Source organism: Petromyzon marinus, unplaced genomic scaffold (assembly GCF_048934315.1).
Source record: "Petromyzon marinus isolate PM22_M1 ecotype Great Lakes invasive population unplaced genomic scaffold, UKy_Petmar_22M1.pri1.0 PM_Scaffold_17, whole genome shotgun sequence".
Taxonomy (NCBI): Eukaryota; Metazoa; Chordata; class Hyperoartia; order Petromyzontiformes; family Petromyzontidae; genus Petromyzon; species Petromyzon marinus.
Window position 1 is genome coordinate 374,904 of NW_027423135.1, and position 14,414 is coordinate 389,317.

The 14,414-nt window shown below is 54.9% G+C and overlaps 2 protein-coding genes across 2 annotated transcripts; both read right to left on the reverse strand.

Annotated features, from left to right (window-relative positions):
- Positions 1-291: 291 nt before the first annotated feature.
- On the reverse strand, positions 292-13,959 carry DYNLT2B (dynein light chain Tctex-type 2B). The gene is made up of 5 exons (XM_076063654.1): positions 13,875-13,959; positions 10,906-11,039; positions 8,329-8,398; positions 2,156-2,219; positions 292-1,264 (listed from the first exon to the last, which is right to left on the reverse strand). Exons 1-5 carry the CDS (start codon positions 13,925-13,927, stop codon positions 1,217-1,219), a joined length of 369 nt encoding a protein of 122 aa, XP_075919769.1. The 5' UTR covers positions 13,928-13,959; the 3' UTR covers positions 292-1,216.
- Positions 11,522-13,184, reverse strand: LOC142922776 (uncharacterized; the record flags this gene model as incomplete). Its single annotated transcript, XM_076063647.1, has 1 exon — positions 11,522-13,184. A coding segment is annotated over one exon (1,602 nt), but the record flags the coding sequence as incomplete, so codon positions are not given.
- Positions 13,960-14,414: the final 455 nt, after the last annotated feature.

Consider the following 14,414-nt stretch of genomic DNA (forward strand, 5'->3'; position numbering starts at 1 on the left):
GTATGGGTGGCTGGCTGAGTGTATGGGTGGCTGGCTGAGTGTATGGGTGGCTGGCTGAGTGTATGGGTGGCTGGCTGAGTGTATGGGTGGCTGGCTGAGTGTATGGGTGGCTGGCTGGGTGTATGGGTGGCTGGCTGGGTGTATGGGTGGCTGGCTGAGCGCATGGGTGGCTGGCTGGGTGTACGGGTGGCTGGGTGTATGGATGGGTGGGTGGGTGACTGGGTGTATGGGTGGGTGGGTGACTGGGTGTATGGGTGGGTGGCTGGCTGGGTATATGGACGGGTGGGTGGCCGAGTTGCTGGGTGGTTTAATAACTGGGTAGTTAGGTGTAAGGGAGTCGCAGCATATGAGCAAATCAAGAGGATGTGTGGTAGCCTGGGCGGCTGGGTTGTGGAGTGGTTGGGTAGATGGGTTGTGGAGTGGTTGGGTAGATGGGTTGTGGAGTGGTTGGGTAGATGGGTTGTGGAGTGGTTGGGTAGATGGGTTGTGGAGTGGTTGGGTAGATGGGTTGTGGAGTGGTTGGGTAGATGGGTTGTGGAGTGGTTGAGTAGATGGGTTGTGGAGTGGTTGGGTAGATGGGTTGTGGAGTGGTTGGGTAGATGGAGTGGTTGGGTAGATGGGTTGTGGAGTGGTTGAGTGGTTGGGTTGTGGAGTGGTTGGGTAGATGGGTTGTGGAGTGGTTGGGTTGTGGAGTGGTTGGGTAGATGGGTTGTGGAGTAGTTGAGCGGTTGGGTAGATGGGTTGTGGAGTGGTTGGGTAGATGGGTTGTGGAGTGGTTGGGTAGATGGGTTGTGGAGTGGTTGGGTAGATGGGTTGTGGAGTGGTTGGGTAGATGGGTTGTGGAGTGGTTGGGTAGATGGGTTGTGGAGTGGTTGAGTAGATGGGTTGTGGAGTGGTTGGGTAGATGGGTTGTGGAGTGGTTGGGTAGATGGAGTGGTTGGGTAGATGGGTTGTGGAGTGGTTGAGTGGTTGGGTTGTGGAGTGGTTGGGTAGATGGGTTGTGGAGTGGTTGGGTTGTGGAGTGGTTGGGTAGATGGGTTGTGGAGTAGTTGAGCGGTTGGGTAGATGGGTTGTGGAGTGGTTGGGTAGATGGGTTGTGGAGTGGTTGGGTAGATGGGTTGTGGAGTGGTTGGGTAGATGGGTTGTGGAGTGGTTGGGTTGTGGAGTGGTTGAGTGGGATCGGCTGCTCCCCCGCCACCACACCTCCAACCATCGCTCAGTAGTAGAAGCATCCAAATGCGACAGCGATGCAGAACAGCGACTCCTGTGAACAGAGAGAGAGGGGGGGAGACCTTGGGTCAGGAGGCGAGGTGTGTTCGCTCGCGTGTGGCAACGCCCAAGTGACCCCAGCTCTCCCTGACAGGCTCTGCGTGTGTGTGTGTCATGGGTGTTCGCTAACAGCACTTGCCCCTACAGTCTGTTAAGGCTATACGGGGGATCTTTGTCTTTGTGTGGGGAGCGGTAGTGGTACGAACCCGGCGAACCGGATTCGATTCCCGCTCACGGCCAACACCGGCGGTGACGATTATCTGAACCGGTTCTGGCCCTCCCTTAGGTCGACTCAGCCTCAAATGAGTACCTGGTGTAGCGGTGTGTAAACATCGCCACTGAAGGAGACAAAACGCGGCCGGGCGTGGTGTTGAACACCCACCCCCTCGTGTGCCGTTCCGGCCTTCATAGATGCTGCTCGCTAACAGCACTTGCCCCAACAGTCTGTTAAGGCTATACGGGGGATCTTTGTCTTTGTGTGGAGCGGGAGCGTAGCGGTGAGCGCTACGCTGCGCTATGAACCCGATTGTCCGGGTTCGATTCCCGCTCACGGCCAACACCAGCGACGATCATCTGAACAGGTAAACTGGTCCTGGGGTCTCCCCTTGGTCGACTCGGCCTCAAATGAGTACCTGGTGCGGTGTAGCGGACGTCGCCACTGGGAGAGACAAAGGCGGCCGGGCGTGGCGCTGGTAGCCACCCACCCCCCTCGTGTTTCCGTGCCGGCCTTCGTGGGTGCTCGCTAACAGCGCTTGCCCAAAAAAGCCCGTCAGGGCTACACGGTGGAGTCTGTGTGTGTGTGCGTGCGTGTGTCTGCCTGTCTCGTCTGTCTGCCTGTCTCGTCTGTCTGCCTGTGTGCAGCGGGTGTGGTGGTGGGGCGACTCACGTTGGAGTACGTGTGCTGCGCGTAGTTATCCGTGTCCGAGTCCCACAGACAACGCGCCACCATCCTGTCCAGGATGACAAAGAGATCCCCCCCCTCCAGTGTAGCCTTCACAGACTGCTGGGGCAAGTGCTGTTAGTAGCGAGTAGCAGCAGCAGCAGCTATGAAGGTAGACACAGACAAAGATCCCCCGTGTAGCCTCTACATACTGCTGGGGCAAGTGCTGTTAGTAACGAGTAGCAGCAGCTATGAAGATAGACACAGACAAAGATCCCCCGTGTAGCCTCTAACAGACTGCTGGGGCAAGTGCTGTTAGTAGCGAGTAGCAGCAGCAGCAGCAGCTATGAAGGTAGACACAGACAAAGATCCCCCGTGTAGCCTCTACATACTGCTGGGGCAAGTGCTGTTAGTAACGAGTAGCAGCAGCTATGAAGATAGACACAGACAAAGATCCCCCGTGTAGCCTCTAACAGACTGCTGGGGCAAGTGCTGTTAGTAGCGAGTAGCAACAGCACCTGTGAAGGTAGACACAGACAAAGATCCCCCGTGTAGCCTCTACAGACTGCTGGGGCAAGTGCTGTTAGTAGCGAGTAGCAGCAGCTATGAAGGTAGACACAGACAAAGATCCCCCGTGTAGCCTCTACAGACTGCTGGGGCAAGTGCTGTTAGTAGCGAGTAGCAGCAGCACCTGTGAAGGTAGACACAGACAAAGATCCCCCGTGTAGCCTCTACAGACTGCTGGGGCAAGTGCTGTTAGTAGCGAGTAGCAGCAGCTATGAAGGTAGACACAGACAAAGATCCCCCGTGTAGCCTCTACAGACTGCTGGGGCAAGTGCTGTTAGTAGCGAGTAGCAGCAGCACCTGTGAAGGTAGACACAGACAAAGATCCCCCGTGTAGCCTCTACAGACTGCTGGGGCAAGTGCTGTTAGTAGCAGCAGCACCTATGAAGGCTGCCGGCACCGTGGCACACGAGGGGGTGGGTGGCTACCAGCAACCACGACCGGCCGCCTTTGTCTCCCCCAGTGGCGATGTTTACTGCACCACCGCTTACACCAGGTGCTCGTTTGAGGCCGAGTCGACCTAGGGGAGGCCCAGGGACCGGTTCAGATAATCGTCACCGCCAGTGTTGGCCGTGAGCGGGAATCGAACTCGGGTGGCCGGGTTCGTAGCGCAGCGTAGCGCTAACCGCTACACCCACCGCTCCCGGGTGACACGGTGGGGGGTGGGGGTGAAATTGAGATCACATTGCCGGGAGGCTCAACCAGGACACGCGGCAGGCTGACAGCCCTCCGCCAGGCCCCGCTACACGGGCAAGGCCACGGAGTGAGTGAGTGAAGGAGGTAGTGAGTGAGTGAGTGAAGGAGGTAGTGAGTGAGTGAAGGAGGTAGTGAGTGAGTGAAGGAGGTAGTGAGTGAGTGAAGGAGGTAGTGAGTGAGTGAGTGGGTGAAGGAGGTAGTGAGTGAGTGGGTGAGTGAAGGAGGTAGTGAGTGAATGAGTGAGTGAATGAAGGAGGTAGTGAGTGAGTGGGTGAAGGAGGTAGTGAGTGAGTGAGTGAAGGAGGTAGTGAGTGAGTGAAGGAGGTAGTGAGTGAGTGAAGGAGGTAGTGAGTGAGTGAAGGAGGTAGTGAGTGAGTGAGTGGGTGAAGGAGGTAGTGAGTGAGTGGGTGAAGGAGGTAGTGAGTGAGTGAGTGAAGGAGGTAGTGAGTGAGTGAAGGAGGTAGTGAGTGAGTGAAGGAGGTAGTGAGTGAGTGGGTGAAGGAGGTAGTGAGTGAATGAGTGAGTGAAGGAAGTAGTGAGTGAGTGAGTGAAGGAGGTAGTGAGTGAGTGGGTGAAGGAGGTAGTGAGTGAGTGGGTGAAGGAGATAGTGAGTGAGTGGGTGAAGGAGGTAGTGAGTGAGTGAGTGGGTGAAGGAGGTAGTGAGTGAGTGAGTGAAAGAGGTAGTGAGTGAAGGAGGTAGTGAGTGAGTGGGTGAAGGAGATAGTGAGCGAGTGGGTGAAGGAGGTAGTGAGTGAGTGAAGGAGATAGTGAGTGAGTGGGTGAAGGAGGTAGTGAGTGAGTGAGTGAAGGAGGTAGTGAGTGAGTGAGTGGGTGAAGGAGGTAGCGAGTGGAGGTAGTGAGTGAGTGGTGGAGGTAGTGAGTGAATGAGTGAGTGAAGGAGGTAGTGAGTGAAGGAGGTAGTGAGTGAGTGAGTGAAGGAGGTAGTGAGTGAGTGAAGGAGGTAGTGAGTGAGTGGGTGAAAGAGGTAGTGAGTGAAGGAGGTAGTGAGTGAGTGAGTGAAGGAGGTAGTGAGTGAGTGAAGGAGGTAGTGAGTGAGTGAGTGGGTGAAGGAGGTAGTGAGTGAGTGAGTGGGTGAAGGAGGTAGTGAGTGAATGAGTGAGTGAAGGAGGTAGTGAGTGAGTGGGTGAAGGCGGTAGTGAGTGAAGGAGGTAGTGAGTGAATGAGTGAGTGAAGGAGGTAGTGAGTGAGTGAGTGAAGGAGGTAGTGAGTGAATGAGTGAGTGAAGGAGGTAGTGAGTGAGTGAGTGGGTGAAGGAGGTAGTGAGTGAGTGGTGGAGGTAGTGAGTGGTGGAGGTAGTGAGTGAAGGAGGTAGTGAGTGAGTGAAGAAGGTAGTGAGTGAGTGAGTGAAAGAGGTAGTGAGTGAGTGAGTGAAGGAGGTAGTGAGTGAGTGGGTGAAGGAGGTAGTGAGTGAGTGGTGGAGGTAGTGAGTGAGTGAAGGAGGTAGTGAGTGAGTGAAGGAGGTAGTGAGTGAGTGAAGGAGGTAGTGAGTGAGTGAGTGAAGGAAGTAGTGAGTAAGTGAAGGAGGTAGTGAGTGGGTGAAGGAGGTAGTGAGTGAGTGAGTGGGTGAAGGAGGTAGTGAGTGAATGAGTGAGTGAAGGAAGTAGTGAGTGAGTGAAGGAGGTAGTAAGTGAGTGGGTGAAGGAGGTAGTGAGTGAGTGGGTGAAGGAGGTAGTGAGTGAGTGAGTGAAGGAGGTAGTGAGTGAGTGAGTGAAATAGGTAGTGAGTGGGTGAAGGAGGTAGTGAGTGAGTGAAGGAGGTAGTGAGTGAGTGGGTGAAGGAGGTAGTGAGTGGGTGAAGGAGGTAGTAAGTGAGTGGGTGAAGGAGGTAGTGATTGAGTGAGTGAAGGAGGTAGTGAGTGAGTGAAGGAGGTAGTGCGTGAGTGGGTGAAGGAGATAGTGAGTGAGTGGGTGAAGGAGTGAGTGAGTGAGTGGGTGAAGGAGGTAGCGAGTGAGTGAGTGAAAGAGGTAGTGAGTGAAGGAGGTAGTGAGTGAGTGGGTGAAGGAGATAGTGAGTGAGTGGGTGAAGGAGGTAGTGAGTGAGTGAAGGAGATAGTGAGTGAGTGGGTGAAGGAGGTAGTGAGTGAGTGAGTGAAGGAGGTAGTGAGTGAGTGAGTGGGTGAAGGAGGTAGCGAGTGGAGGTAGTGAGTGAGTGGTGGAGGTAGTGAGTGAGTGAGTGAAGGAGGTAGTGAGTGAGTGAGTGAAGGAGGTAGTGAGTGAGTGAAGGAGGTAGTGAGTGAGTGGGTGAAGGAGGTAGTGAGTGAAGGAGGTAGTGAGTGAGTGAAGGAGGTAGTGAGTGAGTGAAGGAGGTAGTGAGTGAGTGAAGGAGGTAGTGAGTGAGTGAGTGGGTGAAGGAGGTAGTGAGTGAGTGGGTGAAGGAGGTAGTGAGTGAATGAGTGAGTGAAGGAGGTAGTGAGTGAGTGAGTGGGTGAAGGCGGTAGTGAGTGAAGGAGGTAGTGAGTGAAGGAGGTAGTGAGTGAGTGAGTGAAGGAGGTAGTGAGTGAATGAGTGAGTGAAGGAGGTAGTGAGTGAGTGGGTGAAGGAGGTAGTGAGGGAGTGAGTGAGTGGGTGAAGGAGGTAGTGAGTGAATGAGGTAGTGAGTGAATGAGTGAGTGAAGGAGGTAGTAAGTGAGTGAGTGGGTGAAGGAGGTAGCGAGTGAAGGTGTGAGTGAGTGAAGGAGGTAGTGAGTGAGTGGGTGAAGGAGGTAGTGAGGTAGTGAGTGAGTGGGTGAAGGAGTTAGTGAGTGAATGAGTGAGTGAAGGAGGTAGTGAGTGAAGGAAGTAGTGAGTGAGTGAGTGAAGGAGCGAGTGAGTGAGTGAAGGAGATAGTGAGTGAAGGTGTGAACGAGTGAGTGAAGGAGGTAGTGAGTGAGTGAAGGAGGTAGTGAGTGAGAGTGAGTGAAGGTGTGAGTGAGAGTGAGTGAAGGAGTGAGTGAGTGAAGGAGCGAGTGAGTGAATGAAGGAAGTAGTGAGTGAGTGAAGGAGGTAGTGAGTGAGTGAGTGAAGGAGGTAGTGAGTGAAGGAGGTAGTGAGTGAGTGAAGGTGTGAACGAGTGAGTGAAGGAGGTAGTGAGTGAATGAGTGAGTGAAGGAGGTAGTGAGTGAGTGGGTGAAGGAGGTAGTGAGTGAAGGTGTGAATGAGTGAGTGAAGGAGGTAGTGAGTGAGTGAGTGAGTGAAGGAGGTAGTGAGTGAGTGAGTGAAGGAGGTAGTGAGTGAGTGAAGGAGGTAGTGAGTGAGTGGGTGAAGGAGGTAGTGAGTGAAGGAGGTAGTGAGTGAGTGAAGGAGGTAGTGAGTGAGTGAAGGAGGTAGTGAGTGAGTGAGTGGGTGAAGGAGGTAGTGAGTGAGTGGGTGAAGGAGGTAGTGAGTGAATGAGTGAGTGAAGGAGGTAGTGAGTGAGTGAGTGGGTGAAGGCGGTAGTGAGTGAAGGAGGTAGTGAGTGAAGGAGGTAGTGAGTGAGTGAGTGAAGGAGGTAGTGAGTGAATGAGTGAGTGAAGGAGGTAGTGAGTGAGTGGGTGAAGGAGGTAGTGAGGGAGTGAGTGAGTGGGTGAAGGAGGTAGTGAGTGAATGAGGTAGTGAGTGAATGAGTGAGTGAAGGAGGTAGTAAGTGAGTGAGTGGGTGAAGGAGGTAGCGAGTGAAGGTGTGAGTGAGTGAAGGAGGTAGTGAGTGAGTGGGTGAAGGAGGTAGTGAGGTAGTGAGTGAGTGGGTGAAGGAGTTATGAGTGAATGAGTGAGTGAAGGAGGTAGTGAGTGAAGGAAGTAGTGAGTGAGTGAGTGAGTGAAGGAGCGAGTGAGTGAAGGAGCGAGTGAGTGAGTGAAGGAGATAGTGAGTGAAGGTGTGAACGAGTGAGTGAAGGAGGTAGTGAGTGAGTGAAGGAGGTAGTGAGTGAGAGTGAGTGAAGGTGTGAGAGTGAGTGAAGGAGTGAGTGAGTGAAGGAGCGAGTGAGTGAATGAAGGAAGTAGTGAGTGAGTGAAGGAGCGAGTGAGTGAAGGAGGTAGTGAGTGAGTGAGTGAAGGAGGTAGTGAGTGAAGGAGGTAGTGAGTGAGTGAAGGTGTGAACGAGTGAGTGAAGGAGGTAGTGAGTGAATGAGTGAGTGAAGGAGGTAGTGAGTGAGTGGGTGAAGGAGGTAGTGAGTGAAGGTGTGAACGAGTGAGTGAAGGAGGTAGTGAGTGAGTGAGAGTGAGTGAAGGTGTGAGTGAGAGTGAGTGAAGGAGTGAGTGAGTGAAGGAGCGAGTGAGTGAGTGAAGGAAGTAGTGAGTGAGTGAAGGAGCGAGTGAGTGAAGGAGGTAGTGAGTGAGTGAGTGAAGGAGGTAGTGAGTGAAGGAGGTAGTGAGTGAGTGAAGGTGTGAACGAGTGAGTGAAGGAGGTAGTGAGTGAATGAGTGAGTGAAGGAGGTAGTGAGTGAGTGGGTGAAGGAGGTAGTGAGTGAAGGTGTGAACGAGTGAGTGAAGGAGGTAGTGAGTGAGTGAGAGTGAGTGAAGGTGTGAGTGAGAGTGAGTGAAGGAGTGAGTGAGTGAAGGAGCGAGTGAGTGAGTGAAGGAGCGAGTGAGAGAGAGTGAAGGAGTGAGTGAGTGAAGGAGCGAGTGAGAGAGAGTGAAGGAGTGAGTGAGTGAAGGAGCGAGAGAGTGAGTGAGTGAAGGAGGTAGTGAGTGAGTGGGTGAAGGAGGTAGTGAGTGAAGGTGTGAACGAGTGAGTGAAGGAGGTAGTGAGAGAGTGAAGGAGGTAGTGAGTGAGAGTGAAGGTGTGAGTGAAGGTGAGAGTGAGTGAAGGAGTGAGTGAGTGAAGGAGCGAGTGAGTGAGAGTGAAGGTGTGAGTGAAGGAAGTAGTGAGTGAGTGAAGGAGTGAGTGAGTGAAGGAGCGAGCGAGTGAGTGAGAGAGTGATTTGCGTGACCACGGCGCCGCACCTCACGCCCTCTCCCCGCTGCTCCCCGATCACCACCTGCACCACCGTCTTGTAGCGGTCATAGTTCAGCTCTGAGACACACGGGAGACACGGGACGCACGGTGAGCGAGTGAGCACCTGAGTGGGTGAGTGAACGTGTGAGCGAGTGCGCCAATTGGTGGGCGAGCGGGTGAATGAGCGAGCGAGCATTAGAGTGAGTGGATGAGCAGGCGAACGAGCGGGTGAGCGAGTGAGTGAATGAGTGAGCGAGTGAGTGAATGAGCGAGCTAGCTGGTGAGTGAGTCAGTTGATAAGCAGGCGAACGAGCGGGTGAGCGAGTGAGTGAATGAGCGAGCTAGCTGGTTAGTGAGTCAGTTGATAAGCAGGCAAACGAGTGAGTGGGTGAGTGAGTGAGTGAGTGGGTGAGTGAGTGAGTGAGTGAATGAGTGAGCTAGCTAGCTGGTGAGTCAGTAAATAAGCAGGTCAATTAGCGAGCTAGCTAGTGGGTGAGTGAGTGAGTGAGTCAGTAGATAAGCCGGCGAACAAGCCGGTGACTGATAAGCAGACGAACGAGTGGGTGAGTGAGCAAATGAATGAACGAGTGAGCTATCCAGTGAGTGAGCTATCCAGTGGGTGAGTGAGTTGATCAGTCGATGAGCAGGCGAACGAGTGAGTGGGTGAGTGAGCGAGTGAGTGAATGAGTGAGCTAGCTAACCGGTTGAGTGAGTCAGTAAATAAGCAGGTGAATGAGCGGGTGAGCGAGTGAATGAATGAGCGAGCTAGCTAGTGGGTGAGTTGGTAGATAAGCCGGCGAACAAGCCGGTGACTGAGCGAGCAAGTAAATGAGCGAGCTAGTTAGTGGGTGGGTGAGTTGGTCCGTCGATAAGCAGACGAACGAGTGGCTGAGTGAGCAAACGAATGAATGAGTGAGCTATCCAGTGAGTGAGCTATCCAGTGGGTGAGTGAGTTGATCAGTCGATGAGCAGGCGAACGAGTGAGTGGGTCAGTGAGCGAGTGAGTGAATGAGCGAGATAGCTAGCTGGTGAGTGAGTCAGTAGCTAAGCAAGCGAACGAGCGGGTAAGTGAATGAGCGAGCTTGCTAGTGAGTGAGTGAGTAGCTAAGCAAGCGAAAGAGTGGGTGAGTGAATGAATGAGCTAGCTAGTGGGTGAGTGAGTGAGTAGCTAAGCAAGTGAACAAGCGGGTGAGTGAATGAGCGAGCTAGCTAGTGGGTGAGTGAGTGAGTAGCTAAGCAAGTGAACGAGCGGGTGAGTGAATGAGCGAGCTAGCTAGTGGGTGAGTGAGTGCGTGAGTAGCTAAGCAAGCTAACGAACGGGTGAGTGAATGAGCGAGCTAGCTAGTGGGTGAGTGAGTGAGTAGCTAAGCAAGCTAACGAGCGGGTGAGTGAATGAGCGAGCTAGCTAGTGGGTGAGCGAGTCAGTAGCTAAGCAAGCGAATGACCGGGTGAGTGAATGAGCGAGCTAGCTAGTGGGTGAGTGAGTGAGTAGCTAAGCAAGCTAACGAGCGGGTGAGTGAATGAGTGAGCTAGCTAGTGGGTGAGTGAGTCAGTAGCTAAGTGGGCGAACGAGCGGGTGAATGAGTGAGCGAGCTAGCTAGTGAGTGAGTGAGTCAGTAGCTAAGCGGGCGAACGAGTGGGTGAATGAGTGAGCGAGCTAGCTAGTGAGTGAGTAGCTAAGCAAGCGAACGAGCGGGTGAGTGAATGAGCGAGCTCGCTCTTGAGTGAGTAGCTAAGCAAGCGAACGAGCGGGTGAGTGAATGAGCGAGCTAGCTAGTGGGTGAGTGAGTGAGTCAGTGGCTCAGCAAGCTAACGAGCGGGTGAGTGAATGAGCGAGCTAGCTAGTGAGTGAGTGAGTCAGTAGCTAAGCAAGCGAACGAGCGGGTGAGTGAATGAGCGAGCTAGCTAGTGGGTGAGTGAGTGAGTCAGTAGCTAAGCAAGCGAATGAGCGGGTAAGTGAATGAGCGAGCTAGCTAGTGAGTGAGTGAGTAAGTAGTTAAGCAAGCTAACGAGTGGGTGAATGAGTTAGCGAGCTAGCTAGTGAGTGAGAGAGTCAGTAGCTAAGCGGGCGAACAAGCGGGGTAATGAGTGAGCGAGCTAGCTAGTGAGTGAGTGAGTCAGTAGCTAAGCGGGCGAACGAGTGGGTGAATGAGTGAGCGAGCTAGCTAGTGAGTGAGTAGCTAAGCAAGCTAACGAGCGGGTGAGTGAATGAGTGAGCGAGCTAGCTAGTGAGTGAGAGAGTCAGTAGCTAAGCAAGCGAACGAACGGGTGAGTGAATGAGCGAGCTAGCTAGTGGGTGAGTGAGTCAGTAGCTAAGCAAGCTAACGAGCGGGTGAGTGAATGAGCGAGCTAGCTAGTGAGTGAGTGAGTCAGTAGCTAAGCAAGTGAACGAGCGGGTGAGTGAATGAGCGAGCTAGCTAGTGGGTGAGTGAGTCAGTAGCTAAGCAAGAGAACGAGCGGGTGAGTGAATGAGCGAGCGAGCTAGCTAGTGGGTGAGTCAGTAGCTAAGCGGGCGAACGAGGAGGAGAGCGAGCGGATGAGCGAGCGAGCGGATGACGAGGGTGGATTGGCGAGCGGGCGCTCACCCTTGAGTCGCTCGCGTATGGCGTCGCCCACGGTGCGGGTGAGCGTGGGCGACTCGTCCCCATCGTACTGTTTGCCGTCCAGCGTCTCCTTCAGCACCTGCTGGATGCATTCCCCCACGGTCGCCTTTCGGAACCTGACATCACAAGTTTCATCATCACCATCAGTTTCATCACCATCATCAGTTTCACCATCATAAGCAGTTTCATCATCATCATCATCAGTTTTATCATCATCAGTTTTATCATCATCAGTTTTATCATCATCAGTTTCATCATCATCAGTTTCATCATCATCAGTTTCATCATGAGCAGCAGTTTCATCATCATCAGTTTCATCATCAGCAGCAGCAGCAGTTTTATCATCATCAGTTTCATCATCATCAGTTTCATCATCATCATCAGTTTAATCAGAAGAGAGCGAGGGGAGTGTTGGTGAGGAGACAGCGAGGGGAGAGTCGAGGAGAGAGTTGAGGGGAGAGTCGAGAGGAGTCGAAGGAAGAGTCGAGAGGAGAGAGTCGAGGGGGGAGTCGAGGGGAGAGTTGCTGAGGGGAGAGTCGAGGAGAGAGTCGAGGGGAGAGATGCTGAGGGGAGAGTCGAGGGGGGAGTCGAGGGGAGAGTCGAGGGGAGAGTCGAGTGGAGAGTCGGGGGGAGAGCGAGGGGGGAGTCGAGGGGAGAGTTTAGGGGAGAGTCGAGAGGAGAGTCGAGGAGAGAGCGAGGGGGGAGTCGAGGGGAGAGTCGAGTGGAGAGTCGAAGGGAGAGTCGAGGGGAGAGCGAGGAGAGAGTCGAGGGGAGAGTCGAGGGGAGAATCGAAGGGAGAGCCGAGGGGAGAGTCGAGGAGAGAGCGAGGGGGGAGTCGAGGGGAGAGTCGAGGGGAGAGTCGAAGGGAGAGTCGAGGGGAGAGCGAGGAGAGAGTCGAGGGGAGAGTCGAGGGGAGAATCGAAGGGAGAGCCGAGGGGAGAGCCGAGGGGAGAGTCGAGGGGAGAGCGAGGGGAGAGTTGCTGAGGGGAGAGTTGCTGAGGGGAGAGTCGCTGAGGGGAGAGTTGCTGAGGGGAGAGTTGCTGAGGGGAGAGTCGAGGGGAGAGTTGCTGAGGGGAGAGTTGCTGAGGGGAGAGTTGCTGAGGGGAGAGTTGCTGAGGGGAGAGATGAGGGGAGAGTTGCTGAGGGGAGAGTTGCTGAGGGGAGTGTTGCTGAGGGGAGTGATGCTGAGGGGAGAGTTGCTGAGGGGAGAGTCGAGGGGAGAGTTGCTGAGGGGAGAGTTGCTGAGGGGAGAGATGAGGGGAGAGTTGCTGAGGGAAGAGTTGCTGAGGGGAGAGCGAGGGGAGAGATGCTGAGGGGAGAGTTGCTGAGGGGAGAGTTGCTGAGGGGAGAGTCGAGGGGAGAGATGCTGAGGGGAGAGTTGCTGAGGGGAGAGTTGCTGAGGGGAGAGATGCTGAGGGGAGAGTTGCTGAGGGGAGAGATGCTGAGGGGAGAGTTGCTGAGGGGAGAGATGAGGGGAGAGTGGCTGAGGGGAGAGTTGCTGAGGGGAGAGCGAGGGGAGAGTGGCTGAGGGGAGAGTTGCTGAGGGGAGAGCGAGGGGAGAGTTGCTGAGGGGAGAGATGCTGAGGGGAGAGTTGCTGAGGGGAGAGTTGCTGAGGGGAGAGTTGCTGAGGGGAGAGTCGAGGGGAGAATTGCTGAGGGGAGAGTTGCTGAGGGGAGAGTTGCTGAGGGGAGAGTTGCTGAGGGGAGAGTCGAGGGGAGAGATGCTGAGGGGAGTGTGGCTGAGGGGAGAGCGAGGGGAGAGTTGCTGAGGGGAGAGATGCTGAGGGGAGAGATGCTGAGGGGAGAGTCGAGGGGAGAGATGCTGAGGGGAGAGTGGCTGAGGGGAGAGCGAGGGGAGCGTTGCTGAGGGGAGAGTCGAGGGGAGAGTTGCTGAGGGGAGAGTCGAGGGGAGAAATGCTGAGGGGAGAGTGGCTGAGGGGAGAGTGGCTGAGGGGAGAGTTGCTGAGGGGAGAGATGCTGAGGGGAGAGTTGCTGAGGGGAGAGTCGAGGGGAAAGATGAGGGGAGAGTTGCTGAGGGGAGAGTTGCTGAGGGGAGAGTTGCTGAGGGGAGAGTTGCTGAGGGGAGAGTTGCTGAGGGGAGAGTCGAGGGGAGAGATGCTGAGGGGAGAGTGGCTGAGGGGAGAGCGAGGGGAGAGTTGCTGAGGGGAGAGTCGAGGGGAGAGTTGCTGAGGGGAGATGGCTGAGGGGAGAGTTGCTGAGGGGAGAGATGCTGAGGGGAGAGTTGCTGAGGGGAGAGTCGAGGGGAGAGGTGCTGAGGGGAGAGTTGCTGAGGGGAGAGTTGCTGAGGGGAGGGCGAGGGGAGAGTTGCTGAGGGGAGAGATGCTGAGGGGAGAGATGCTGAGGGGAGAGTTGCTGAGGGGAGAGTCGAGGGGAGAGTTGCTGAGGGGAGAGTCGAGGGGAGAGATGAGGGGCGAGTTGCTGAGGGGAGAGTTTCTGAGGGGAGAGTTGCTGAGGGGAGAGTCGAGGGGAGAGATGCTGATGGGAGAGTGGCTGAGGGGAGAGCGAGGGGAGAGTTGCTGAGGGGAGAGTCGAGGGGAGAGTTGCTGAGGGGAGAGATGCTGAAGGGAGAGTCGAGGGGAGAGATGCTGAGGGGAGAGTGGCTGAGGGGAGAGCGAGGGGAGAGTTGCTGAGGGGAGAGATGCTGAGGGGAGAGTTGCTGAGGGGAGAGTCGAGGGGAGAGTGGCTGACGGGAGAGTTGCTGAGGGGAGAGATGCTGAGGGGAGAGCGAGGGGAGAGTTGCTGAGGGGAGAGTTGCTGAGGGGAGAGCGAGGGGAGAGTTGCTGAGGGGAGAGATGCTGAGGGGAGAGTTGCTGAGGGGAGAGTCGAGGGGAGAGTGGCTGACGGGAGAGTTGCTGAGGGGAGAGCGAGGGGAGAGTCGAGGGGAGAGTTGCTGAGGGGAGAGTTGCTGAGGGAGCTTTGGCGTCTCTCGCCTGTGCTGGAAGTTGGGCCTCAAGCTGTAGCCGCCCGCAGCCTCAGCCGCCATCTTTCGTCGCCTTGACAACGGCGGCGATTCCTCTGGGGGGGGAGGGAATCGTGCGGCAAACTTTAATATCGATTCGAATCCGCTGGGGGTGGGGAATCGTATGGAAGCTTTAAAAATCGATTTGATTCCTCTGGTGCCCCCAACCCACCAACATGCAATGGCGATTCCCCTTAATCGATCCCACTTTTAGACGAATCGATTCTATACGGACGCCTGCCCCCCAGTGACGTCATGTACAAGCCTCCGCCATCTTGGTAAGGTTACGTGAATCGATGGCATAATGGTGGCCTTCAAAAGTCAAAGTCATTATTTAATAGGCGACGTTTCGAGCAACGGCCTTTCAAAAAAATCAGAATTCAGAAGTTTATGGCCATTGAGCAGAAGAAGCTCATTTGTCTAGTGTGCCACGCATTTAGACTCTCACTCACCCACCCACTCACCCATTCACCCACTCACTCGTCTACCCACCCACTCGCTGGGCCACTCA

Coding starts and splice junctions, on each gene's coding strand:
- DYNLT2B (XM_076063654.1), bottom strand. CDS start 13,927: ATGGCGGCTGAGGCTGCGGGCGGCTACAGCTTGAGGCCCAACTTCCAG. Junction 11,040..13,874: donor AGGCCCAACTTCCAGCACAG/GCGAGAGACGCC, acceptor TTGTGATGTCAG/GTTCCGAAAGGCGACCGTGG. Junction 1,265..2,155: donor CGCAGCACACGTACTCCAAC/GTGAGTCGCCCC, acceptor CTCTGTTCACAG/GAGTCGCTGTTCTGCATCGC.